This window comes from Culicoides brevitarsis, chromosome 2 (genome assembly GCF_036172545.1).
Source record: "Culicoides brevitarsis isolate CSIRO-B50_1 chromosome 2, AGI_CSIRO_Cbre_v1, whole genome shotgun sequence".
In the NCBI taxonomy this organism is placed as follows: Eukaryota; Metazoa; Arthropoda; class Insecta; order Diptera; family Ceratopogonidae; genus Culicoides; species Culicoides brevitarsis.
The window spans coordinates 8,978,910-9,005,681 of NC_087086.1; the positions used below are offsets into that span (position 1 = coordinate 8,978,910).

The 26,772-nt window shown below is 27.6% G+C and overlaps 3 protein-coding genes across 3 annotated transcripts; 2 read left to right on the forward strand and 1 right to left on the reverse strand.

Moving 5' to 3' along the window:
- Window positions 1-1,300: 1,300 nt before the first annotated feature.
- LOC134828449 (general odorant-binding protein 69a-like) lies at window positions 1,301-13,382 on the reverse strand. Its single transcript, XM_063841428.1, has 2 exons — window positions 13,305-13,382; window positions 1,301-1,681 (listed from the first exon to the last, which is right to left on the reverse strand). The coding sequence occupies exons 1-2, from the start codon at window positions 13,380-13,382 to the stop codon at window positions 1,301-1,303; spliced, it is 459 nt and encodes a 152-aa protein (XP_063697498.1).
- A 3,126-nt stretch (window positions 13,383-16,508) lies between these two features.
- On the forward strand, window positions 16,509-18,125 carry LOC134828450 (esterase B1-like). The gene has a single exon (XM_063841429.1). The coding sequence runs from the start codon at window positions 16,509-16,511 to the stop codon at window positions 18,123-18,125; it is 1,617 nt and encodes a 538-aa protein (XP_063697499.1).
- Window positions 18,126-18,442: 317 nt separating this feature from the next.
- LOC134828451 (esterase B1-like) lies at window positions 18,443-20,086 on the forward strand. The gene has a single exon (XM_063841430.1). The coding sequence runs from the start codon at window positions 18,443-18,445 to the stop codon at window positions 20,084-20,086; it is 1,644 nt and encodes a 547-aa protein (XP_063697500.1).
- Window positions 20,087-26,772: the final 6,686 nt, after the last annotated feature.

The window sequence follows — 26,772 nt, forward strand, 5'->3', positions numbered from 1 at the left end:
TAAATATGATAGAATGTCCGTTTTAATCTCACCATAGAACTTCATCATTTTTCAATATTTGTCAGGCTTACCATCCATACCGGAGAAATTAAGAAGCAAATGATGAAAACTCATCCAGTTTGTAAAAAATAAAATTTTACCTTTAGTTAAAATTTCTTTTAAACCCAAATTAACATCTTACCTAAATTCGAAGTTATCCTGTAAAAAAAATAAAAATGCGCTCAAGTCTTCATTCCATCCTCATCCCAATGCCTCATCTTGATCAACTAAGATTATGAAAGAAACATGATAAAGTACGTCTTTTTTTCATGTTAGTACTTACTTACGTTGTTAGCTACTACTCCCACAGTTTGTACCGAAAGAACTTCTCTATCTCCAACTGAATTCTTTACAGTTGAATTAACTTATCAAACTTTATGTTTTTCTTTTCACAGCGAGCCATAGAACAAACGTTGTTGTCGTTTCACAGCAAAAATTCTGTTTACCACTTGAGTAAGAGATAATTTTATTTTTCACTTCCTGCTTGCATGAACAAACACGAGTGCTGTCATAACTTTTTAAATACCACAAAGTATTAGCTGGATTGTTTTTTCCTTCTTTTTTTCTTAATTTTTTTTTTTTTACTTTTCAAAATGACAAGTAAAGTTACGAGACAGACGTAATAAAAACATTCTAGTTTCTGTATAAACGTTAAAGGTATATATATAAAAAAAATAGTTGATGTTTATTTAAAATAAAAAAAGACTGAATACAATAAAAATGCAATTAGAATTAACATGAAAACACCTGATTTCTTATTACTAAATTTTCTTCGTTGTTTTTTTTTTTTTTTGTTATTCTCCCGATAATTAAATCAAAAAAGTTATTTTTCTGTCCTTTTCCCGCGCAAAACTTAAACGACACCCGCCCAAGATTAAATTATCATTTTTAATGTCCCATTTTTCGTCTTGTTTATCTCTCACTTTGAGTTTTGTATGCTAGAGGTGAGATAAACAAATACCAAGGATGAACACCATCTGTAAGTGTCAGATTTTCTTTTCATTTTTTATTTTGGTCCAACGAGGAAAAGATTACGTGAGATTGGCAACAGATTGTCGCGTGTCAAGCAAAATTAAAATTTTTGAGTATTTCACAGGTGAGAATTTCATATTTTTATCGCCGCACTTTTCTAATTTTTTTTTTCTATCAATTTTCAAACATTTTTTGACACTTTTTTCAACTTCACTAACGTACAGAATAAACAAAAATTACGCACTTATAATAACAAATCAGGTCACTTTCTTCTTTTTTTTTCTTGTCTTCACAACAAATGTGAATTTGTTAATTTCTTGATGATTTCTTGTTGATTTTTGGTCTTTAGTCGCACGAAGCAATGCCAAATGTTGTAAGCTTTTTCGCACATATCTTCGCCTTCCTCGTACTGGCATTCGTCGACCCAATCGTTGGCGAGATCCTTGAATCTACCGAGGGGCTTGGGAACCTTTAAGCGTGCCACGTCTGGCAAGAAATCGCCTTCTTCGTCGATAATTCCGAAGGTTTGGTACAAACATTTGACATAACATTGATTTTCCTCAGTTGGTTGAACCGGGTTGCCTTTGACGATTCGATCAGCAGTTCGTTTCTCGATTCCAAGCTCCTTTTGGCATTTATGTCCCGCTTTGAGATATTCGACAATTTGACACTAATTAAAAAAAAAATATTAAAATTATTTTTTTTATTTAAAAAAAAAATTCTTACCGAAGAAAAACTCAAAAAACATATTGACAATAGTAACAATGGCTTCCACATTTTCGACAGAAAAATAAAATAAATTAAATAAATAAAAATAAATATATTAATTTAATAAAAATACATCTGATTCGCGTTTCGTGTTCTACAGTAATGAATGAATTTAAATACCATTTACCTGTAAAAGAACAGCTATATGTTAATATTTAAAGCAGGTTAAATAAATAAGTAGTGTCTCTTGTGCTGTATAAGAAGCTATACGTGACAGCCATACGAACTGTGTATGAGAAAGTGAGAAAAGAAATATGGAAAAATTTTGTTTCGCGTCGTGTTTCTCGTCGAAGACTTGCCGGTTAAGGTCGTTTAAAAGCGCAATTTACCGTTAACTTGACTGATTGAGAGTCTGACTCATTAAACAACAAAAAAAATTTAGAAAGAGACAAAAAAATATTTTTTTAAAAAAATTGTTAAGTCATCATTCTAAAGCTAGTACTTTTTATTTTGCTTATTAGACGAAAAAAGACGCAACACAGTCCCACACTAATATAATTCGCGTAATCGCAAAACTTTCTTCGTTTTTTGTTGTGACTGTCGATTTTTTGTTTGGCGTTTTAGAAAGGTAGTGCATTGACACTGAATCGACGTCAAAGCAACCAGTTATGGACGTCAAAACTGTTCAAAACACGAGGAAATCTCTTCACTTTACAGAATTTTGCATGACAGAACATTCAAATAATTGTTTAATTATACTAGATTGCCATATTCTATGACAGAACAGGGAGAGAAGACACTAATGATGAGCTTGTTATTCCCAATGGTTGGTCTGTGTTCCTTCATGTGAGTATTTCTGTGGATTAGATGCATGCGAAAAAGGATGGAAAGGTAAGAGAGTAACAAGATGATAATTGATTGTTATTTTTTCTTCATACTTTTTGTCTTTTAGAAATTTCGTTACAAACCAGGTAAGTACTTAACCTGAATTTATTGGCAAGTATTTTTTTTTTTTTTTTGTAGAATGTTGAAAAAAAATTATTGAAGTGATACTTTAAAAAAACAATAAAAATATTATCGATAAATATTTTTGTATGTAAATTTTTAAAACTTTTTTTATGAGTTTATGACACTTGATAAACCCGTTGAAACCGTTAAAGCAGTAAGTGAAGATTTTTGTTTATTTACAACCTTTAAGCATGGCAAATGATGTTATTGTACTTTCAGCTTGATAAAAGAAATTTCTTATTTTGTTCAGATAATTTAAATTTTATTTAAATATTTTTTTTATTTATTTTATTTTTTTTTTTTTTGATAATTTACAAGGAAAGAAATTTTTATAAAAATTTTGAAGAATTTATTTTTAGCTTTTTTTTAATTTTTTTTTTTTATTTTAGGCCGCTCCAAATTTTTTTTGAAATTTTTGTCCCAACTTTTTTTCAAAAGTCGAAAATTAAAATTTTTTTTTTATATTTTGAAAATAAAAAAAAAGTTGAAAATATCATCAAATTTGACCGTTTTTTGGTCTTTTTTCATAGTTTTCCAAAAATGTTTCAAGAATTTTTAAAAATTTAAAAAAAAAATTATTTTTCAAAATTTTTTACAGTTTTTTTTTTATGAAATTTTTAACTTAAAATACTATTATATCAATTTTTAATTATCAAATATCAATATATAGACCATTAAAACAACTAAAATATTAATTAATGATCAAAAATTTTTTGAATTTTGTGATTTTGTATGAAAAAGTATTTCAATTTTTTTTTTTATTTTAATTTTATTAATCATTTTTTTTTAATTTAGCAATAATTTAAAATTAGTGTAAATTTCTTGAATTTAGAACTCAATTTTAAAATATTTTTTATTTTATTTATTTATTATTATTTTAATTTTTTTATATGTTTTTATTTATTTTTTTTATTATTTTATTTAATTTTTTTATTAAAATAAATCAAAAGAAAAAGATAAATTATCTGAAACTTCATGATAAAAAAAAATTTCAATTTTTCAAATTTTTTGTCGTTCCTTGCTTAATCATTTCGCTGCACCATAAATAAGTAAAAAAATCCAAACCTCATAAAATATTCTGTCCCCAATACTCACCGAACAATGAAACCAAATCAAACTCTTTTTTTTTATCCTTCCAACTCCCTTCTTACTGCCAAAAAACAAGAAATCCAGCTCGTCCTCGACGCTATCCGGAGCGAATTATTCAAATCACAAGGCACTTAAATTGCGACATAAAACATTCAAAAATTATGATTACTATCATCATAATCGTCGTACACAAAATTTTATGGAACAACTCGCTGCGTATTTATAAGAAATTGCCCAACAATAAATTTTCTCTCATTCTTTCTCGGGGTACATAAAATATAAAAATATTTTAAAAGATTGTGTCTTTCTTGCATCTTCTTATTTTATTTTCATTTTCTTACATACCAAATAACAAAACACACAATAACAATGAAAATGCATATATGACAGGGTAATAAAATCACATTTTAGCATTTTTGATTTGATTTTGAGCATCTTGGCAGGAGAACAGAGCGCAAGAAGACGAGCTTTTAAACACAATCATAAATAATAATTTTTTTTTGGTTTGTCGTGAATTTCCATCTTCTTTAATGCAGGTAAATTGAGAACATCATGAATCATATTTTTATTTTATTTTACCTCGAAGATTTTTATATTTTAGTGACATTTTTGAAGAAGAAAAAAAATCTTTCATAAAAATGTAATGGGCGAATTTTTGTGTCAATGTAATATAGTAATAATGCGGTCAAGCAATGGCTTTTGAAGTTTTTCAATAAATGTCCTTTTAATGTGTCGTGCAGTTGTTTATTTTCGAACGAAATTGTTCATTTATGTGATTGCATTTTAAAGTAGGTTGACCATTGACCAAGTGCTGCAATGAAAAAAATTTCTAAAAAAAAATTATTAAAAAAATTCTTAAAATTATTCCTTATTGAGACTTTTAACATTTCCTTTATTTATTTATTTTTTAATTTTTAATAAAATAAATTTAAATTTTATTACAAAAATTTTTATCGAAAATTATTTTATTAATTTAAAGTAATAAAAACAAATAAATAATAAAAAAAAATTAACAGCAAAAACAAACCTAAGTAGAAAACAAAAAAAAAATATAAATGAATAAAATAAAATAAAATTTAGTTCTATTGAGAAATCAACAAATTTACATTAATTAAAATTAAATTCATATTTAAAAAAAATTATTATTAATTTAATAATAATTAATTAAATAATAATAAAAACAATATTTATAAAAATTAATTTAAATTTTATTAACAAATTTTTATAAAAAAAAATTAATTAAATAAATTTTTTAAACCGAAAAGTTATTTGAAAATAAAAATGTTATATCAACTTAAAGAATACTAACATTGAGGTTAGGTTTTTAGAAGATCTCAAAAGTTTTTATTCAAAAAAAATTTTCATTTAGATTTTTGAATCAATTAATCTCAACTTAATCTAATGAATTTTTTAAAAATATATTTTTTTTATTTTTCATTTAATATTAACAAGATATTTAACAAAAAAAAAAATTTCCCGCCAATTTTACGCAACTCATCATTTTAATACTCCTCATTTTCGGATATTTACTAAACTTTAATTTTTAAACGACTTTAATAGTTATGGTTTAGTAATCGCATTAAAATTGGACAGACAATATTTGACAAAAAGCACAAAAGAACCATAAACGTTGTCTCTCTACCGAAAAAACTGTAAAAAAACTACAAAATCGAATTTACCAATATTTATTACGAAATAAACAAGCCATTAAAGATATTGGAACTGTACATTAAAAATGAAATAAAAACGAATTGTTTAGGATGCCTTTTTACGTAATCACTCTCATAATAGACTACCATTCAGTTAATATCATAAAACTTTTCCTTTTTTGCTCTACAACGAAGAAAACTCATGGAACGAGAAGTCTGAAGTCGGTCTGGCGTTAATTTAGAAATAAACATTCATGTCTCATGCTTAGCTGAAAATCTCCGTCTATCCATCTGCTTTTTTTGGGGTAATAATAATATTTTAATGTTAAGACAAGGAACGTAGAACGAGAGACAGTATTTAAAAGTTTTTCCTTATTATTTGCACTTGTACTTAAAAACTTGCGAAAACATGAATGTAGAAGAAAAAAGTCTCTTGGTAAGACATCAAAGTTAAATTCAAGTCGTGACTGGAATATGCAAAGGAAGCAAAGAACACGACAATTATCGAGTCGATTCGAACAATTCTCGTCGTCTCAATGAGAAATGGACATTCATTAAGTACTTTTTGCATCAATTTAGATTTATTTTAAATTTGTGGAGAGAACTTTTCAACCAACCTTCCAACGAATTTTATGGAATAATTAAGTTTGGTCGAAAATCTACTCATTTATTTATTTTACTGTAAAAAGTTTTCCCTACTTTCGACATTTTTCGTTGCAAGAAAAGACGCATGTAAATAACTTGCTGTTTATTTATGGTTTTTCTTGTGGAAAAATTTAAGTACAAATCAGTGTTTGGCAATAATTCAAAGATTAAATAAAGTTTTTTGTTTCTCGCTTCTGAAACAAAAACATCTCGTTAAATTTCTCCAATATCAATCAAACAAATTGAATGCTATTGAAAAAAAATTGTTACAAAAAACATCAAAAAAAAAACTTTTTCAGTAATTAACTCTTACTTCCATTTATAAATTTGCAAAATAATGAATTCACTTGAAGCTCAATGATTTTTGTAGCAATATTTGAATGAATGGCAAATGAAAGAGAAACGCAAAAATGTTTAATGAATATGTGTTTTCCACATCATCATCATCATCGTTGCACAGATTTCAAAGGGAAAATAACTCGACAAAGTCATCAATACGAAGCGTCGGGAAAACTGTTGTTTCTCTATGGATGAGAAGAAAAAAAAAGTTCATTAGCTAATGACACGTAAACAAAACGTGGCTGGGAATGTATCGAAGCATTTTAGAATAGTTGTAAAAGAATCGCACTTGAATGGACTTGACTTTGGGTATTTTCTTGGAAATACGCTCAGAAGTGTGTTACTTGTGATTTTGCATAGTTTTGCATCTCAATTTGCTTTTTTTTTTGCTTCAATGTATAACTTTTATTATTAGCTGTCGTTTATGCATTGAAAAGTAGAAATAAAAGGCTTCAAAGGAAATGTGTTGTTTGTTACTTTTGTTGAATATATGTTTCAGTATATGAAAAATTTTTATTTAAAGTTATTTTTGAACTTGGTAATTAGTGAAAAAATCATTAAATTAATTGGTACTTTTTTAAATGAAGAAAATAAAAGTTTTTGATCAAAGCTTCAAATGTTTGTGTAATAAAAAGAATGATTTTCATGAAATAATTATTGAAAAATTCAAAAAATTATTTTGTTTAATTTTGGTAAAAAAAAGGATACTTATAAAATATTTTTTTTTTAAAATTAAATTAAAATAAATAAAATTAAAAATTTAATTTTAAATAAAATTTTTTTAAATAAATCTAAAATTTTTTAAATTATAAAATAAAATTTATAAAATTATTTTAAATAAAATAAAAATGGTATTAATTGATTTATTATATTTTTTTAAATTTTATATGATTTAATTAATTAATTAATAAATAATCTTAAAATTTTTATATAATAATTCATTTAATTTAAAACTAAAATAACAAAAAAATATATTAAAAATGTATTTTTTTAAATTTCCTTCTTAATATCCATAAACTTACAATAAGGTATTTAATTATTTTTTTTCGATTTTTTTTTAAATTATTTTTTTAATTTATTTTTTTTTTTTAATTTTAGAATGGAATATGTAAATAGTTTGTAATTAAACTATCAGAATCACTTTAAAAAAAAAATTAAAAATCCAAGCAAAACATTAAATTCCTCAAAAATCTTTCAATGAACTGCAATATCTAATTAAAGACCTTCGATCATTATAACTTTTCTCTCTTTGTTCACGAAATTCGGTTCATTAAAATTTTTCAAACCTGATAAAAAAAGTTTTTCATTCAAACGAATTTTATAAAAAAGTTAATAAAAAAAACGTCAATAGTTATATAGAAAAAATAAAAACTAAAAGTCAGAACTCTCCTGTTCGGTGAACATTAAACTACATTCACCAGATTACTATTTTCATCATTAGAATTTGCTTTTATCTCCATGCTTTATATGAATTTTAGATGTTCAGTTTGATTCTTTATTATTTCATTCCACAGCAAGGGTTTTTCCGTACCAAACAACGATGGAGAGTGAACACAAACACGATGATCCCAAAGTATCTCGTTTAATCCTTTTTAATGGAAGACGAGAAACTCTCCCAAACAACACACGAGTTTATTTGTGATTTAAATATAAATTTTACCAAGTTTTTACCTCGCACGGAAATGCAGCAGCTACGCAAATTTGAAATCATCTAATATTTAAATAGAAATGTCCAGTGTCATGACATCCCAATTAAGTATTTTGACGCATCACAAGGACGAGATAGAACCACTCTTTCGCTCTTTCTCTCTCTCTGTGTCTATCTTTCGCCCATTCAGGCGGCTCGGCAAGCTTTAAATAACTGTTTGAGTGTGTGTTAAATATTTGTCTCCTCGTTTCGTTTTAAAACAGCAGAGTGGCTTAGGATAGAGGAGCAAAAAGGTAAAAAGGAGACTTATGTCCAATTATGTGATTTGCATATGTCATTTTTGTGTCGGGAGTTGTTAGTGTTGCACGTTTTTGCTGCCCTTTTTAAAGCCTCTTTGTTGTGACGAGCCCTTATTTGCTTGCAGAAGAGCACTTTACATCAGCGTTCAGCGTCGTTGTGATGAAAAACAGGAAAACAAACAATTACGAAACTTTTTTCCCCTAATTTGCAGTGTTCATACATTTTTTAATGGCCAAAACAAGAACTTTTAACTGACTTTTAATTAATTTGCTTTTGATGTTAATTATGTGTGTCGATTCAAGTTAAACGTAGAACTTTTTTTTTGGCATGGTCTACGATTTTTTTGTAATTTGTTTGACTGAATTTTCATTAAAAAAATTTCATATGCCCAAGGTAAATTTTAAAATTTTGACCCAATACAAAATTTGAAAATATTTTTATTGTCACAAAATTTATTTTGCTCCTTATTTTATTTTCTCATTTAATTATTTTTTTTTCAACTTTAAAATGTAATGAAAAAATTTTAAACCTTTTTTGATTTATTTAAATGATATAAAATTAATTAATTAATTTAATATATAATTTAATTTAATTAAATGATTTAATTAATTAAATTCAATTTAATTAAAATTTAATTTATTTTATTATATTAAATTAGTTAATTAATTTTAGTTCAAAATTTATTTGAAATTTTTGATCAATTTAAATAAAAACAAAAAAATAAAATAATTTAATTAATTAAATTATTTTTTATTTATTTTTTTTTAATTTATTTTTTAAATTGCCTTATAATTTGTATGTCTATAAAATTTGAAATAAATTTAAATAATAATTTTTTTTTTTCATTTTTTTTATTTTCAGATGTTTGAATCTTAAAAAAGGACAAAATTTATAAAAAAAATAAAATTAATAAAGAAGAAAAAATAAAATGCCCTAAAATTAATGACATAATATTGATATTTTTGTCTCTCAAAGACGAAAATAAAAGTCAAACAACGACTTTCATTAAAATAAAAATATGAAATGAAGAAAAACAAAGTTTTGTCAGATCTTGCACCAACAACGCGTCGTCATCGTCGTCGCTTTTCAGGTGTGTCGCTCGAACGATAGAGCGTCTACTTAAATTTCAAATGTCATGAAAATTATGTTCATTTTCCCCTGGAGTGATTTCATTTTAAAACAATCTCGTCTTTTCTCTGGTTTTATGCCGTTCGTTAAAATTTTGTCGTGCGAGGAGGAAAACAAACCTGACACGGCTGAAAGTATGTGTACTGTACACAAACTTATTTTAATTAGAAAAGCACAATTCAACTCTTCTCTCTCCCATTCGCCATAGCACGCCGTACATGTGAGCTAATTAAATTTAAAATAATTATTTCGTGCTTTCGTTCACTTTAATAGCGCAAAATATATGCCGGAGCTGAACACGAAAAGGGGCATTTCTTGGGAGCTTCGCGAATTTTCATGCCTCTCAAAGTTGCGAAGTCAACAAAATTTTGGATTTTCGTGTAATCCTCCCCCCCATCACATCACACGGGAAATAAATTTAAATTTTTGTGTAGATCTATTTCATTGTTTCACGTGTGTGTGCTCATCTCATGCAGAGAAACACAAACACGCGTGCTGAGCGTTTGTAATAGAAAACCGGTAAAATGTTTGTTTGTCATCGCGTTACATTTTAGAGACGATAACAAGATTATTAATACGATTATATTAAAAGTGATGATAAGTGAACATGATACTTTCAAGGGATGGCACGTACAGAACGAGTTCATTAGCAAAACGAGAGAAAAACTGAGAAAGAAACATCCAAGTACATTTTCCAATTTGAACAATTATCCAGCTTATAAAATGCAAATATCACTCACAAAATTGATTGAGTGGTTTTCTAATAATAACACATCAAATGCTGCAAAAACACATAATATCTCTCGTGTTTGCAGCATCGGATATCAAACAAAAAAGAGGTAGCAATGACAATACGAAACATCAACTCTCTCTTTCGTACAAACAAAGAGTCATCAGTTGTCAGAAAGGATAACAAGAGCGCATTTATGATTTTTTGAATAAATTTTAATTGAAATATTTTGAAAATTAAGAAAAGCTAAAAATTTTTAATTATTTTTAAAACATTTTAAAATACCTCTTAAATCTAATATAAAACTAAAAATTATTTTTCATACAAATCGGTAAATAGTACGAGGCACGAGAAATCGTTATCTATACAGATTTGTATAAAAAATAACTTATTCAGCTTTTAATTTCTCATAAATACGTAGAAACGTGAAAATATCAGAAAAAAAATTTTCGACATAGAAATCTTGAATTGAATCAGATATCCTTGATTTGAATCTTAAGAAGTACGATAAATATATTGTTTTTTAAAAGAGATATTTTAAGTTCCATATTTGTGTACTACTGATCGTCTTTTCTCTCTGCTTAGTTTCATGGCGTTTTTTATACAAGACTTTTTTTTTAATATATGTCAAGAACAATAAACCGATGGGTCTTTTTGAGTTTGTTAGTCATTTATGATCGTTCCTCTGAATAGATGAAATTGAATAATATGCTTTACTCCAAAACTTTCATAAACTTATTATAGATCAAGCAATATATGAGTCTTCTGGACCTCGTTAGCATCTTCTGCATTACTTATTACCTTCCGTATTTTTTGAAGCTGTTGGTTGTTTCGAATCTTTTTGACGAAATTTATTTAAGACCTTGATTTGCCTGAAAACTTTAAAAATATGCTTCTGTCATAAAAATCTTCAAATAAAGTAAAAGATTATATTTACCTTTTAATTAATCGGCTTCAGACAGACTCGACTTCATCCATAATGGCGCATTTTTCCCCTCAGAAATGTTATTGAAAGCGCCTAAAACTGGCTGGAGTAGACTATTGCCCAAAATGCACTTCAAAGTTCAGCTCAATCCCAATATCGGCGGTGAAATTTTCATTCGAATTCTTTTAGTAAAAAGCATTTCAAAAACAAAACAAACTCGTAAAACATCGCATCAAACACACACACACACAGTGAAAATATCTGTATAATCTGCATCAAAGCACAAATTCAATTGATACAGATTGCCAATTTTTCTAACGTTGGTTGCGGTTTGTTTTTCTGCATGCATGCATACTTCTCGTTTCCACTGGCAGCAAGTTATTTTAGTAGGTCAAAAACTAAAGATACATACCATTATATTTGTTTAACAGAGATTTTTTGCTGAGATTTTTTTTTATTTGCCCGAAATAAGCAAATATTCCCTTTCATCGCAAAACCAAAAGTTTTTCGAGTCATTAGTAATTAAAGGCATCATTGAAGTCAATCAAGTGTCATTTTTAATCAATATATAATAATTTATCGTTTATTAGTTGGGAATTGAATCATGAATGTCACCCACATATTTGTGGTTGTGGTTGTTTTTCAATCAAATTTCGGTTTGTTTCTCTCGAAGTGAAATTTATGTTCATGTTCGGAGTTGAATTAATTTCTTGCTAAAATAGTAAATGTAAGTTGTACAAAAAGTGCAGTTTAAAGATTATTATTTAAAGAGGTAGGTAGCAAAAAGTGGTCAAAAGAACGCCCATCTCTTCCTCCTTGTCTGATAAATTAGTAAAATTGGTAGTAGCAAACTTAAAATTAAATGCGATACAAAAAATTAATGTTTTCGAGTAAAAAATTGTTATCTTCACCTTTGTTTTGTAAAGGGTTTTTTGTGGATTGTATTGTTTTGTTTTGTCTGTTACTTGGTTAGAAGTTTACCTCATTTAATAAAATAATTTTGGAAAATGCTCTTTTAAGGTTTCAAAAAGTAAATAAGAATTTTGTAAAAAAAATTCATTCGTAAAAAATTAAAAAAAATTAATTTATTTTATTTTTTTTAAATTAAAAAAAAATTGACAATAAAATATTGTTCAAGAAAAAAATTGAAAAAATCGAAAAAAATAAATAATCAAATTTAGAAATAAATTAATCAAGAAAATTCGAAAAAATAATAATTAAAAAATTGCGAATATTTCCGACAAAATAATTTAAACCAATATAATAAAAAAAATTATTTGTAAATTTAAATTAAATTAATTTAAAAAATTAATAAAATAAAATTTTAAATAAATTAAATTGAAAAAAAATTAATTAAATTAAATTAAATATCTTGATAAAAAAAATCTAAAAATAATAATTAAAAAATAATAAAAATATTGTAAAAAAAAATAATTAAAAATTAAATCTTAAAAAAAATATTAATATACTTAAGTTTAATTAATTTAAATATAATTTTTAAAATTATATAAAATTTTAAATAAATTAAATTAAATTAAATATATTAGGTAATAATAAAAAACTTAAAAATAATAATTAAAAAAAATTGAGAAAAAATAATTTAAAAAAAATTACTCACCAAACTTAATAAATGCGATTTTGCTATATTACCATTAGACTTTTCATATTTTTTTTCAAAGAAAAAAAAACACAACAAAAAATATTTTTTTGCTACAAATTCCTTCATGTGTTTCTCCTTCTGTGTTAAGAAGATAAATAATCCAAACACACCCTTCAAATACTTTGAAATGTAGTTAACTTGCTACTCCGTCTAATTCGTATGTGGCAAACAATTGTTTTTTTTTTCACAAGAAAGTGCATTAGTGCGTTAAAGTTCATGCAAAACATAATAAATGAAAAAGGGGCTGTTTTGAATGAACATTCATTGTAGACGAAAAAAAAAAAGAAAAAAGGAGTACAATAAATCCCAAGTTATTTCCGTTTTGATTCGTGATATGAACTATTTTAATTTCCTGCAAGTGCGAACATTGTAGCCAGAGCTCGAGCTCCAAACAGATGTTCCAACAAAAATTTGCCTAATCTACAATTTCCATCATTCTTTCGCTGTTGTTGTGGGGTTTTTACTCTTGATGCGATACGAGTTTGTGCTTTTTGATCGGACGTTCGTGGTTGGCGATTCTGCTGTAACAAATGCTTTGCCATTTATTTCCTGATTTGAATGTTGCGCTCTGGATTAGATTGCATCTTCGTTGTTGCGCGCGCGAAATGTGTAAATCTCTCGTTTCATTCCATGTTTCGCACGTAACGAGTTGTAATTAATAACAGATTAAGTGCATCTTTTGTGGCTGTTGCGTTTTTAATGCTTTTTAATTGCAATTTTCTCGGCGGAAAAAAATTCATAAATTTATCATGCGCTTCAATCAAGGCAGTTTTTTAATCGTCTACAAATGGCTTCCTTCGTCTTATCGCACTCCAACTGCCGAGACAGACATCAAATCAGACAACACATTAAAGTTGCAGCACTAATGTAGTTATTTATTTTGTTTTGTAGAAAATTTCTCTCCATCATGGACGACAAAAAATTAAAATGAATGTTAAAGTCGTAATCAGATCTAAAATAAATGGAAAGTGCAGTGAATGTGCTGAAAAAAAAATTAATGAGTGCTTTTCACCTTTATCCGTATTATCAATCTGTCATTATTGTTGTGACTTGTGACACATATTTTTCCTCTTGACATTTGTACATTTTTCATTTTTGTTCTATTTTTGAAGCTAATGTGATTTTTTTAATGAAATTTTAATTTTTTTCAGATTTTTTGGCATATTTTTCTTTATCTAAAAGAGAAAAATTTAAAAGAAAAATCAAAAAATCTTACAATTAAAAATTTTTTCTTAATAAAAAATTTAAAATTTTTACTCAATGAACAATTTAAAATTTTTCTCAATGAACAATTCAAAATTTTTACCCAATGAACAATTTAAAATTTTTTACCCAATGAACAATTTAAAATTTTTCCCAATGAACAATTTAAAATTTTTTACCCAATGAACAATTAAAATTTTTACCCAATGAACAATTTAAAATTTTTACCCAATGAACAATTTAAAATTTTTCCCAATGAACAATTTAAAATTTTTCCCAATGAACAATTTAAAATTTTTACCCAATGAACAATTTAAAATTTTTTCCCAATGAACAATTTAAAATTTTTCCCAATGAACAATTTAAAATTTTTACCCAATGAACAATTTAAAATTTTTCCCAATGAACAATTTAAAATTTTTACCCAATGAACAATTTAAAATTTTTCCCAATGAACAATTTAAAATTTTTCCCAATGAACTTTTAATTTTTTTTGTTTTTCTCAATTTGAATTTTTTTGCCCAAGAACAATTCTTTTTAAAAAAAAAAAAAAAATTTTTTCCCAATTCAAAGTTTTTACCCAATGCACAATTTAAATTTTTACCCAATGAACATTTCTCCCAATGCATATTTAATTTTTTTACTTTTGAATTAAATAGTTGGCATAATTCATTGAGTTTAGTTTTTTCCTTGAAATCCAGTAGGTAAAATTTCGCGAATAGTTACAATTTAATTAAAAAATTCAAATATAATCGATATCTTTATAATCCTCCTCCCATTCGCGCTTTATTTACTCGCAGTTTCCATGCCACTTCATATTTAATTTTCGGTCTTTCTTTGTGCTAGATGCTCATTTTAATTTTCATTTCATCATTATTAACGATTTTAATTTAAATATTCAGTCAAAAAGTAGCAGTCGAGGCGATAAAAAGCAAAGAGAATAGAGAAGAGGACAGGAGCGTCGCTGGATAATTAACCTAGAATTTAATTGGGTGTCTGCTGTAATTTTATTATTGCAATCAACAATATTTTATCTTACATCTTGGTCCTCTTTCTTCGTTCGTCCTCTTCTTTATCCAAATATACGAAAAATGTTGAGACGAAGAAAAACAACTTTGGCTCGCTTCATTGCTGCCGAAACAAACATCAAGAAGCAAAAAAAAGGGATCTGAATCAAAAATGTGTGAAAAACTCGAATAAAATGGTTGATTAAATAAAAGTAATACGACAGCAACGACGATGATAGGCAGACAGAAAAAAAATGATGATAACAGGACACATCGTGTTATGGTTGCCATGTCAGCTTTCTCTACGGTTCTCTATTTGTTTTATTTTAAATAAATTTGTATATATTTTGTTGTGCAGTCGATATCACGTGTCGCTTACCTACTACCTACATCGCATGCTTGTTTGTCTTGTTAACAATTTTGATTGATTTTGTAAACGATATGATTGGGTTCAAAAATGACAAGCAATTCAATTATTTATTATTATTTAATTTTTTGTTGTTTCACCTTTTTTATAAAAATATTTTTGTTTAGATTTTTTTGCTTGATTGATAAAGTTGAATATTTTCTTCACCTTTCAATGTTATTTGTTAGAAGACAGGTTTTGAAAATATTTCCATAAAATTTTCCAAAGAAATCCAGACGAAGAAAGTGTAAGGAAAAAAAAAATATTTTAATAACTTGCTTAAAAAAACTACATAGAAAAATGCATTTTATAACTTTTAAACACAAGAACGTGCTGCAAAAGTTTTTGCCATGCTACTATGTGAACTACTAATAATGCTTAGAGAGTACGAAATTTGCACGATTTCAAAGCTAAATGAACATATTTAGTCATGCACATAACTGGAGTACTGTCTGTGTATTTTTCTACGAGTTATTTAGCAAATAACTCGGAAATGTGATTTCTTGAAGGTTTGTTGGGTTATATGACTTTACTTTACGCTTTGTCTCTTATCCGAAGATTCAAAAATGTCCTCATGATGAGAAAAGATGGTTCAAGAATTTTTTCGGAGCATTCCGTTGATTTGTTAGATCTTTCAGATCTCAAAGATCTTTCAGATCTCAAAGATCTTTCAGATCTCAAAGATCTTTCAGATCTCAAAGATCTTTCAGATCTCAAAGACCTCATTACCTTTTGACCTTTGTGATATTTTTTGACTTCTGAGAGTTTCGAAAGTCATCAAGTGATTTAAAGGAAGTCAAATTGAATGAATTTTTTTTCAATTGATTTGACCATATCTTCGATACGTGATAATTTGAGGTAAATTTAACTACATTTCGAGATAAAAATCCATTAATGGATTTCATTTTTTCTTATCATTCTCAAATTATCTAAAAAAAAATTTAGTTGACCATTATCAAGTATTGAAAATAAAAATTGATAAGCTTCTATAGATAAATTTGAGTAAAACTTAAAATTTGTTTCAGTAACTTTTTTGTTTTCAATCAATAATCATGTCAATAATTGAGACAACTTACGGTCACATCAAAGGAATCCAAAAGATTTCGTGCTACGATAATTCTTACCTTGCCTTCTATGGAGTCCCGTACGCTAAACAACCAGTTGGTGAATATCGCTTCAAAGATCCTCGTCCTCTTGAAGCTTGGGAAGGCGTCTTGGATGCCACAAAAGTTGGAGATGCTTGTTGGAACTTTGATCGTTTGAACCCCAACCCGAACGAAAAGAAAATTATTGGCAGCGATAATTGCTTACACTTGAACATCTACGTGCCTCATGGAACGATCGAAGATGAAACCAAAAAGAAACCTGTGATGGTTTACATTCACGGAGGACGTTTCGCTACAATGTCAGCAAATCCATTCTACTATGGACCTGATTTCTTGATGGAACAAGATGTGATTCTCGTAACGATCAACTATCGTCTCGGAGCTTTCGGATTTCTGTCATTGGATGACCCAAGTTTAAAGATTCCCGGAAATGCTGGGATCAAGGATCAACTGATGGCTTTGAAATGGGTTCAAAGTGAAATTGGAAACTTTGGAGGAGATTCACAAAACGTAACTTTGTTTGGAGAAAGTGCTGGCGCATGTTCAGTTCATTTGCATCTTTTGTATGAACCTGCTCGAGGATTGTTTCAACGAGCAATCATTATGTCAGGATCAGCTTTTGGTCCATGGTCTGTTAGATCGAACGATAATCAAATGGCTTATCGACTTGCAAAAGCCTTGGGATATAAAGGCGATGCAAATGATGATAAAGAAGTGTTTAAAGTAATTTCTGAAGCAGATCCCAATAGAATTGTTCAACTTCAAAACGAACTACTGAACGAAAATGAAAAGCATGTTGAACAACTCATAACTTTTGGACCTGTTGTTGAACCTTATTTAACGGAAATGACTTTTATCAAGAAACATCCTCTACAGAGTGAAGTATGGCAAACTGCATGGGGAAACAGCATTGATGTTATGATCGGAGGATGTTCATTAGAAGGATTACTTATGTATCCTTATGTCTCTTTAGAAAAAATATCTGCTCTTGGCAACTTTTCTCATGTGATAGCTCAAAACGTTCAATTGGATCATACTTCAAAAACTTGCATTGAAAAAGGATTGAAACTCAAAAATTTCTATTACGGCACAGAAACTCCTTCAATGGATAACGTTGACATTTACATCGACATTCAAACTGATAAGAACTTCTGGCATGGAATGTGGATGGCAATGAAAGCTCATCGCGGTTCAAACACTTATTTGTACAGATTTGACGTTGCTCCGTCAGATTACAATCAAACAATTCGTGTACTTTGTAACATTCCGCATCAACGAGGAGCTGCTCATGTCGAAGATGTGTTTTACATTTTCAAAGCGGAGTATCTTGAACTTCCGATGAGAGCATCTCGAGATGATAAAATCATTCGAATGTTTTCAAAGAGTTTTGGTGACTTTGCTAAAGATGGAAATCCATCGCCAAAAGATATTATATGGAGACCTGTTGAAAGCTCTGATGATGTAAAGTGCCTTAACATTAATGAAAATGAAGTTCAGTTCATTAGTTTTCCGGAAAAGGATAGGATGAAGTTATGGGATGAAATTTGTGAAACTAATTTTTAAAGAAGGTCTTACCTTGAACTCAAAATTTTCAACCTTGAACTCAAAATGTTCAACCTTGAACTTCAAACCAGACGATGTTCAAATATTTGCTTAAGTTATGCTTTTAAGTTGAGATAAAGTGAAAGATAATTTCTGTTCCGTGTTTTACTCTAATTTTTAAAAACTTAGATAAAAAAAAGTTTCAGTGTTATCTAACAATCAAAATTTTACGCAAATAGTTTTACAATTTGTTTAATTTAACAATCTTTGAGATAAGTATCTTTTGTGATCTTTCATTCACTTAACTCGTTCAGTATTTCGACAGTTTTTAACTTATCATGACTCTAATTAAGACAAGTTACGGTTTCGTAAAAGGAATCCAAAAGAAATCATGCTATAATAAACCTTACCTCGCCTTCTATGGAATCCCGTACGCCAAACAGCCCATCAATGAATATCGTTTCAAAGATGCTCGTCCTCTTGAACCATGGGAAGGTATCTTGGATGCCACAAAAGTTGGCGATGCTTGTTGGAATTTAGATCGCATCAATCCAATTGAACAAAAAATCATCGGCAGTGATAACTGTTTGCATCTTAACATCTACGTACCTGATACTCTAATAGATGAAACGAAAAAGAAACCTGTGATGGTTTACATTCATGCAGGACGTTTCACAACCATGTCATCTGATCCATTCTTTCATGGACCTGATTATTTGCTTGAACATGATGTCGTTGTCGTAACCTTCAATTATCGTTACGGAGCCTTTGGATTTCTTTCGTTGAAGGATCCAAGCTTAGGTATACCCGGAAATGCTGGTATCAAGGATCAACTGATGGCTTTGAAATGGTTGAAAAGTGAGATTGAAAACTTTGGAGGAGATTCACAAAAGATCACTGTATTTGGCGTCAGTGCTGGTTCATGTTCAACTCATTTGCATCTTTTGTATGAACCATCTCGAGGATTGTTTCAACGAGCAATCATCATGGCAGGAACAGCTTTTGATCCGTGGGCTGTTCGAACGAGTCAAGGCGATTTAGCGTATCGATTAGCAAAAGCTTTGGGGTATGAAGGAGATGCGAAAGATGAGAGAGAGATCTTTAAGGTTATTTCTGAAGCAGATCCTGTTAAAGTTGTTCAGAAGCAAACTGTTCGACTTTTAAATGACCTTGAAGTTAAGTTGGGACAATTTTCAACTTTTGGACCTGTTGTTGAACCTTATATCACGGAAACAACTTTTATCCATGAACATCCGCTTAAACCTCAAGTATGGAAGAATGCATGGGGAAACAAGATCAAAATGATCATCGGCAGTAACTCCATGGATGGACTTCTGTTCTATCCATCTCTATCTTCTGAACTTATGTCTTCTCTTGGCAACTTTTCCCATATCATAGCTGAGAACGTTCATCTAGATCCCAATTCAGAAACATGCATCGAAAAAGGATTGAAACTCAAAAACTTCTACTATGGCACAGAAAATCCTTCAATGGAAAACGTTGACATTTACATCAACATTCTCGGCGACAAAAACTTTTGGCATGGAATATGGATGGCATTGAAAGCTCATCACGAATCCGATTCTTATTTCTACAGGTTCGACGTTGCTCCATCAGATTACAATCAAACGGTTCGCAAGATCTTCAAAATCCCCCATCTAAGAGGAGCTTCTCATGTTGAAGATATTTTCTACATTTTTAAAGCGGAATATTTAAAAACACCTTTGAAAGGATCCCGCGACTATGAAATCATCCAAACTATGACAAAATGCTTTGCTGACTTTGCTAAACATAAAAATCCTTCGCCGAAAAATATCGATTGGACTCCTGTCAAAAGCTTCAATGACATAAAATGTCTAAATTTCAACGAAAACGGAGTTGCTATCATTGATTTGCCGGAAAAGAAAAGAATGGAATTCTGGGATGAAATCTGTGAAACGAAATTTTTGTTCAAATCCACACGAAACGAGTTTTCTGCCTAACAAAGTATACAACGTAGAACAAAAACTCACACACACAATCCCCAATAGCAATATATTGTCATTAAAAATTTTAACATTTTACATTCTCATTTCTTTCGTTTTTTTTTTGGGTTGGAGGAAAGGCAGCAAAAAAAAACCTTCGTACTGACGATAAGAAAGCACCTTTTATACACAAAAGCTACCAACAATGTCCTAATGAAGAAATTTTCATTGCATCCTGTATAATTTCACATTTAAGAGCGAGAAAAACTTTTCAGATATTTTATTAGCTTAATTTTGAAATGTTTTAAAGTTGTACGTCGCTCCTCATCGTCATCGTCGTCTGAGACTTTTGTGAAAATTACAAGGTAACTAATAAAATTAAGCTTCCGCATACGGAGTTTTATGTAGCAGAAGTGAGTAGAAAAAGGGCGAAAAAGGTAAGGTTTTTAAAAAAATTCTTAAATAACTTGAAACTCTGCGAAGATTTTAATGAATAAAGAAACAAATTATTATAAAATTATTAAAAACTACCAAAGGCGATTAAAGTTTAAAAAATTCTTTGAAAATTGTATCGTTTTTAGTAGATTTTAATAATTTCAGAATTTGATTAAAAATGTTAAAGTTTTTGCATTTAAAATAATTTTAGAAACAAATTAATTATAAAAATTATTAAAAAATTTAAAGGCGATTTTAAAATATTTTTTTTTTGTATTAATTAATTTGAATAATAAAAATTCTAAATTGAAAATACCTTAATTTATTTAAAGGTTTAAGTTTTTAATTTAATTTTTTTATTTAAAAAAAAAAAAATAATTATAATAATTTTGATATTTTATTTTAAAATAAAATTTTTATTTATTAATTCTAGATTTAAAAAATAATAATTTCAGAATTTTAATTATTTTTTTTAGTTTAAAAAATTTTATTTTAAAAATTTAATAAAAATTTATTTTTATTTTAAATAAAAAAAATTATTGTTTTTAAATTTAAAATAAAATTTATTTTAATTTTTTTTATTAGTTATAATTTTTTATTAATTAATTTTTTTAATTAAAAATTTAATTTATTTTTATTTTTAATAATTAATTTTAAATTTAAAATTATTTTAAAAATTTCATTTATTTTACTAAAAAATTTATTTATTTTTAAAAATTTACAAAAAATATTTTTAAAAATTACCTTTTTATTGAAAAAAATTTTCAACTTCAACTTTTCCTGAAACTCCCAAAGCTGCATCAACCATTTTTGTCGTTTCGTAATATGTGACATGTTTGATCACCAACAATGTAGGACAAAACTATAAAGTTTTATATTGTTAGAATTTATTCATTTACGTTGTTTGTTATTAAGGCAGCAGCAATTTGATTGTGTCTTGTCTTGTCCATCTTCGTCTTAACAACTCATGTACATCAAATTTGTATATTGATTGATATTTTTCAGTTATTCATTCGACAAACAGACGATAAGGCGATGTTCGAACGATGCATTTTTGATGTTTGACAATGTTTTTACGAGAGAATTACAAGAATGACACATTTTTGCATTTCCAATTGAGACAAGAGCAAAATGTGTTTTTGGGCCATCAACACAATTTTTTTCTTTTGTTTCTTGAATTTTAGTGTCGTCTTGAGTGTTGTACTTGCTGATGCCATGTCTTCGACTTGTTGTTACACTACTGTTGGTACAATAATAATAATCATGATAATAACTATAAAAATGTGTAAAGAAAGATATCGGAAAGTGTCAGATGTCGGGTGACAAGTTCACCGTAATAGGATGGACCAAAGTCGACCAATCACGATTTTGGATTTTTTTTCTTTGGTAAGTTTTTTTTTTTTTTTTTTTTTGTTAAAAAAATTTGGCAAACTAATTTCTTTTTTTTTTTGTATTTTGGGTCTCCCCCAAAAATTTTATACTCTTATGTTCGTATGCAATTTTTTTTTGAGAACGAGAAACGTGTTAATTTTAATCAATCGTACACTTTATTTCAATAGCAGAATTTATTACAATAACGTGATCAAATTAACAAATAAAATATGTCCACATTATTTCGCCAAGCGAAGAGCGACAGACAACATGAAGGACGACTCCATTGCACTTTGTTTATTTTCACATCGCATCTGCTGCCCGCTGCATGACCGACATTCGAGTCTTCGTGGAAGGTCAATTTTATGACCGGTACACTTATAATTTTTTTTTTTTTAGTAAAATTTTTGCTGACCTTTTGAGATAAGCATGTCTTTACGATGTCGTCGATAAATTGGATGTTCGATGACTTTATTACGTTAAATCGAATTGTATCTACCTGTGTTCGGAAAATTCGTTTTATTGTCTTGATTTTTCCACTTTGCAGTTAATTTAAGCTGCAAAAAAAAATTTTTTTTTTAAAGAAATGGCATGGAAGAGATTTAAAGAATTCTTCCACTTTGCTGCATAAAAATAGGCAAAATAATTCATATCAAAAGAATCAATCGACTTATTAAATTAAAATTTTATATCGTGAAGAGTTGACGTTAATTTAATTATGATTTTTTTTCTTCTGTTTTTACATGATTACTATTTTATTTTTGTTATTTAAATACATTCGTTTTTTTTCGCGTAACTTTTTTTTTGAATTCGCTTCAATAAATACGGATATTGTTAAAAATTTTATAGATTTCGTCAAATCTTTTACAATGTTGGAATTGAATCAGGTAAGTTTTTATATTTTTAAGTTTAAAAAAGCTTCATATAAAAATTTTATTTTTTTAGGGATCGTTCTGCGAAAAATATAAATTTCAAAAGTAAGTATAAAAGCTGTATCCTACCAAAATATTCACAAAAAGTTATTTTTAAAAATTACTTACCTTTTTATTGAAATCAAATTTTCAACTTCAACTTCCGTTCCTGAAACTCCCAAAGCTGCATCAACCATTTTTGTCGTTTCGTAATATGTGACATGTTTGATCACCAACAATGTAGGACAAAACTATAAAGTTTTATATTGTTTCACGGAGAATTTATTCATTTACGTTGTTTGTTATTGCAGGCAGCAGCAACATCATCATCCTCGTTGATTGTGTCTTGTCTTGTCCATCTTCGTCTCGTAACAACTCATGTACATCAAATTTGTATATTGATTGAAATATTTATAAATAATCAGTTATTCATTCGACAAACAGACGATAAGGCGATGTTCGAACGATGCATTTTTGATGTTTGACAATGTTTTTACGAGAGAATTACAAGAATGACACATTTTTGCGAAAAGAGAAGAATTTTTGCATTCCAATTGAGACAAGAGCAAAATGTGTTTTTGGGCCATCAACACAATTTTTTTCTTTTGTTTCTTGAATTTTAGTGTCGTCTTGAGTGTTGTACTTGCTGATGCCATGTCTTCGACTTGTTGTTACACTACTGTTGGTACAATAATAATAATCATGATAATAACTATAAAAATGTGTAAAGAAAGATATCGGAAAGTGTCAGATGTCGGGTGACAAGTTCACCGTAATAGGATGGACCAAAGTCGACCAATCACGATTTTGGATTTTTTTTCTTTGGTAAGTTTTTTTTTTTGTTAAAAAAAACTTGGCAAACTAATTTATTTTTTTTTTGTATTTTGGGTCCCCCCCAAAAATTTTATACTTTTATGTTCGTATGCAATTTTTTTTTGAGAACGAGAAACGTGTCCAACAATGAGATAATTCTTGTTTTATTTTATGCATCACATCGTACACTTATCTATTTCAATAGCAGAATTTATTACAATAACGTGATCAAATTAACAAATAAAATATGTCCACATAAAATATTTCGCCAAGCGAAGACCGACAGACAACATGAAGGACGACTCCATTGCACTTTGTTTATTTTCACATCGCATCTGCTGCCCGCTGCATGACCGACATTCGAGTCTTCGTGGAAGGTCAATTTTATGACCGGTACACTTATAATTTTTTTTTTGCGAACAGACGACGCGCAGTAAAATTTTGCTGACCTGAGAATTTGAGATAAGCATGTCTTCATTGCCTTCGGAATTTACGATGTCGTCGATACCGAATAATGGATGTTCGATGACTTTATTACGTTATTCAATCGAATTGTAGCTACCTGTGTTCGGAAAATTCGTTTTATTGTCTTGAGAAAAGGGAATTTTCCACTTTGCAGTTAATCAGTAAGCTGCAAAAAAAAATTTTTTTTTTTAAAGAAATGGCATGGAAGAGATTTAATTAGACGTTCATTCTTCCACTTTGCTGCATAAAAATAGGCAAAATCGAGCGAATTCATATCAAAAGAATCAATCGACTTGCATTAAATTAAAATTTTACGCAGAAAATCGTGAAGAGTTGACGTTAATTTAATTATGATTATTTTTCTGCTGTTTTTACATGATTACTATTTTATTTTTGTTATCTATAAATACACTCGTTCTGCTTTTGTTCGCGTAACTAAGACGGAGTTGTTTGAAAAGAAGCGATTACTTTTCATAAGATGATGAGCTGAATTCGCTTCAATAAATACGGATATTGTTAAAAATTTTATAGATTTTGTCAAATCTTTTACAATGTTGGAAGTGAATCAGGTAAGTTTTTAAAAAAGGTTTTAAAAAACTTTCAGACAAAAAATTTATTTTTTTAGGGATCGCTCTGTGAAAAATATAAATTTTAAAGGTAAGTATAAATGCTGTATCCTAACCACTTGACAATATGGGAAAATTTAAATTTTCTTTTTCAGATATTAATTTTTAAGCAAAAAAAAAGCTTCGAATATCAATAAACGTATAAATTAATTTTTAAATTCATTTTTTTTTTAAATTAATTAATTTTTAAGATTTTAAATCTTATTGAAAAAATATTAAACTGCTAATTTTATTTTTAGATTAGATTATTTGAATTTGATTCATTTTTAAAATTTTAAGTTTATAATTTTTTAATTTATAAAATTGAAAATAATTTTTTTTAATTTATTTGTTTTTTTAATTTTTAATTAAGTTCGTTTAATTTTTTTTTAAATTAGCTTTGATAAAATTTTTAAAAAATTATTAAAATTTAAATTAAATTAACTTAATTAAAACTTAAATTATTATTTTTAATTTTATTATTTTCTTATATTATTTTCATTTTTATTTTATTATATTATTTTCATTTTTAAAACTCCTTAATATTTTTTTTAATATTTTAAATTTCTTTTGTCGATATTAATTTATAAGCAAAAAAGCTTGAAAAATTATTTTAATCAATATACCTAATATGAATTTTGAAAAAAATATTTTTATTAAAAATATATTAATTTATTTTTTTTTTTTGGGTTTAAACTTTTCATTTTTTATATTTTAAATCTAAAAAAATTAAAAAAAATATTAAATTTTAAAATTTATTTTTTTTTAGTTTAAATTTTTCGAATTTTATTCATTTTTAATATTTTAATCTTATTAAAAATAAAAAAAATTATTAAACTGCTAAATTTTTTTTAGATTTTTTGAATTTGGTTCATTTTTAACATTTTAAAGTTAATATTTTTTTTAGCTTATAAAATTAATAATAATTTATTTTTTTTTTATTTTTAATTTTCTTTTCTTGATGGAATCGTCTGGTTTTTTTTAAAATAAAAAAATATTTTGACTGATTTTAATTTAACTTTAAAATTTGTACACTTCAATAATTTTTAAACAACTTCCTTATTGATTTTTAAAATTTTTATCAATAACTTGAATCGCGACTCATCATTTTTCTCTTGAAGAAATCAAAACCAAAGTCGATATATTTTCCGTATATTTATATCTCCTCAAACAAATTGATGCCAAAGGACTAAAAAAATAACATATTTGAATAACAAGAATCTCGTTTTCGCTCGCTCTCTATCTTTACATAAGTAGTCAACAAGGCATATTATCCAGCGAAGTATAAATTTATAATAAGCTGCTTTTCCTGTAGCCACACATTTTTTTTTGTGCAAATTTTATTTTTATATATGGTCGAAGACAATTTTCACGTTGATGCACAGATTTACAAAAATTTTCCATGCGACTTTTCTGCAACCTCAAATCACTCCTAATCTAATCTAATGCAGACAACCTGTAATTACTCTGATTTATTTTTTTTTTCGTAAAATATTCATGTCGTCGTTTATTTAGACATCTTTCTACATTCATTACCCTCCTTTTTGTGACAATCACCGAAAAAAAAATCGTACGGAAAGATTACAAATAATTTAATCTGTTCGTTCATGCCAGAGGACATCCGGGAAAAGCGAAACACACACAGGTAGGCAACAAAGTTAAGTGGATTAGTGTAATTTGCTTAATTATGGTGAATGGATTTATTTGCTTGTGACTTTGTTTTTGAGACTCAACTGCGAGAAAATGTCGTTTGAGTTCGACATAAAAGAGACACAAAATAGAGTAGAAAAGAGATAATTGATTTTATTTATTTTTTTTCTCATCTAATTATTTGTTTACTCGTGTCTTATACAGAAGCGCATGAGAGGAAATATACAGGTGTTTAGTAGAATATTAACGAAATAATTAGCATTTAATTTAATGGTGCTTGCTTCCTGTTTCCTTTCTTATTTATCCAAATTAAATGAAAAAGTTGCTTCTTTGATTTTTGTACGAATGGCTTTGCTAAAATTTTCATGTTTAAGTCTCAAAGCTAATTTTTAAAATTTTTTAAAATTAAAAATAAAATAAATTTTAAATACATAAAATTATAAAATGGTTTTTA

Coding starts and splice junctions, on each gene's coding strand:
- LOC134828450 (XM_063841429.1), top strand. CDS start 16,509: ATGTCAATAATTGAGACAACTTACGGTCACATCAAAGGAATCCAAAAG.
- LOC134828449 (XM_063841428.1), bottom strand. CDS start 13,382: ATGGCAAAGCATTTGTTACAGCAGAATCGCCAACCACGAACGTCCGAT. Junction 1,682..13,304: donor AAACTCGTATCGCATCAAGA/GTAAAAACCCCA, acceptor TTTTTTAATTAG/TGTCAAATTGTCGAATATCT.
- LOC134828451 (XM_063841430.1), top strand. CDS start 18,443: ATGACTCTAATTAAGACAAGTTACGGTTTCGTAAAAGGAATCCAAAAG.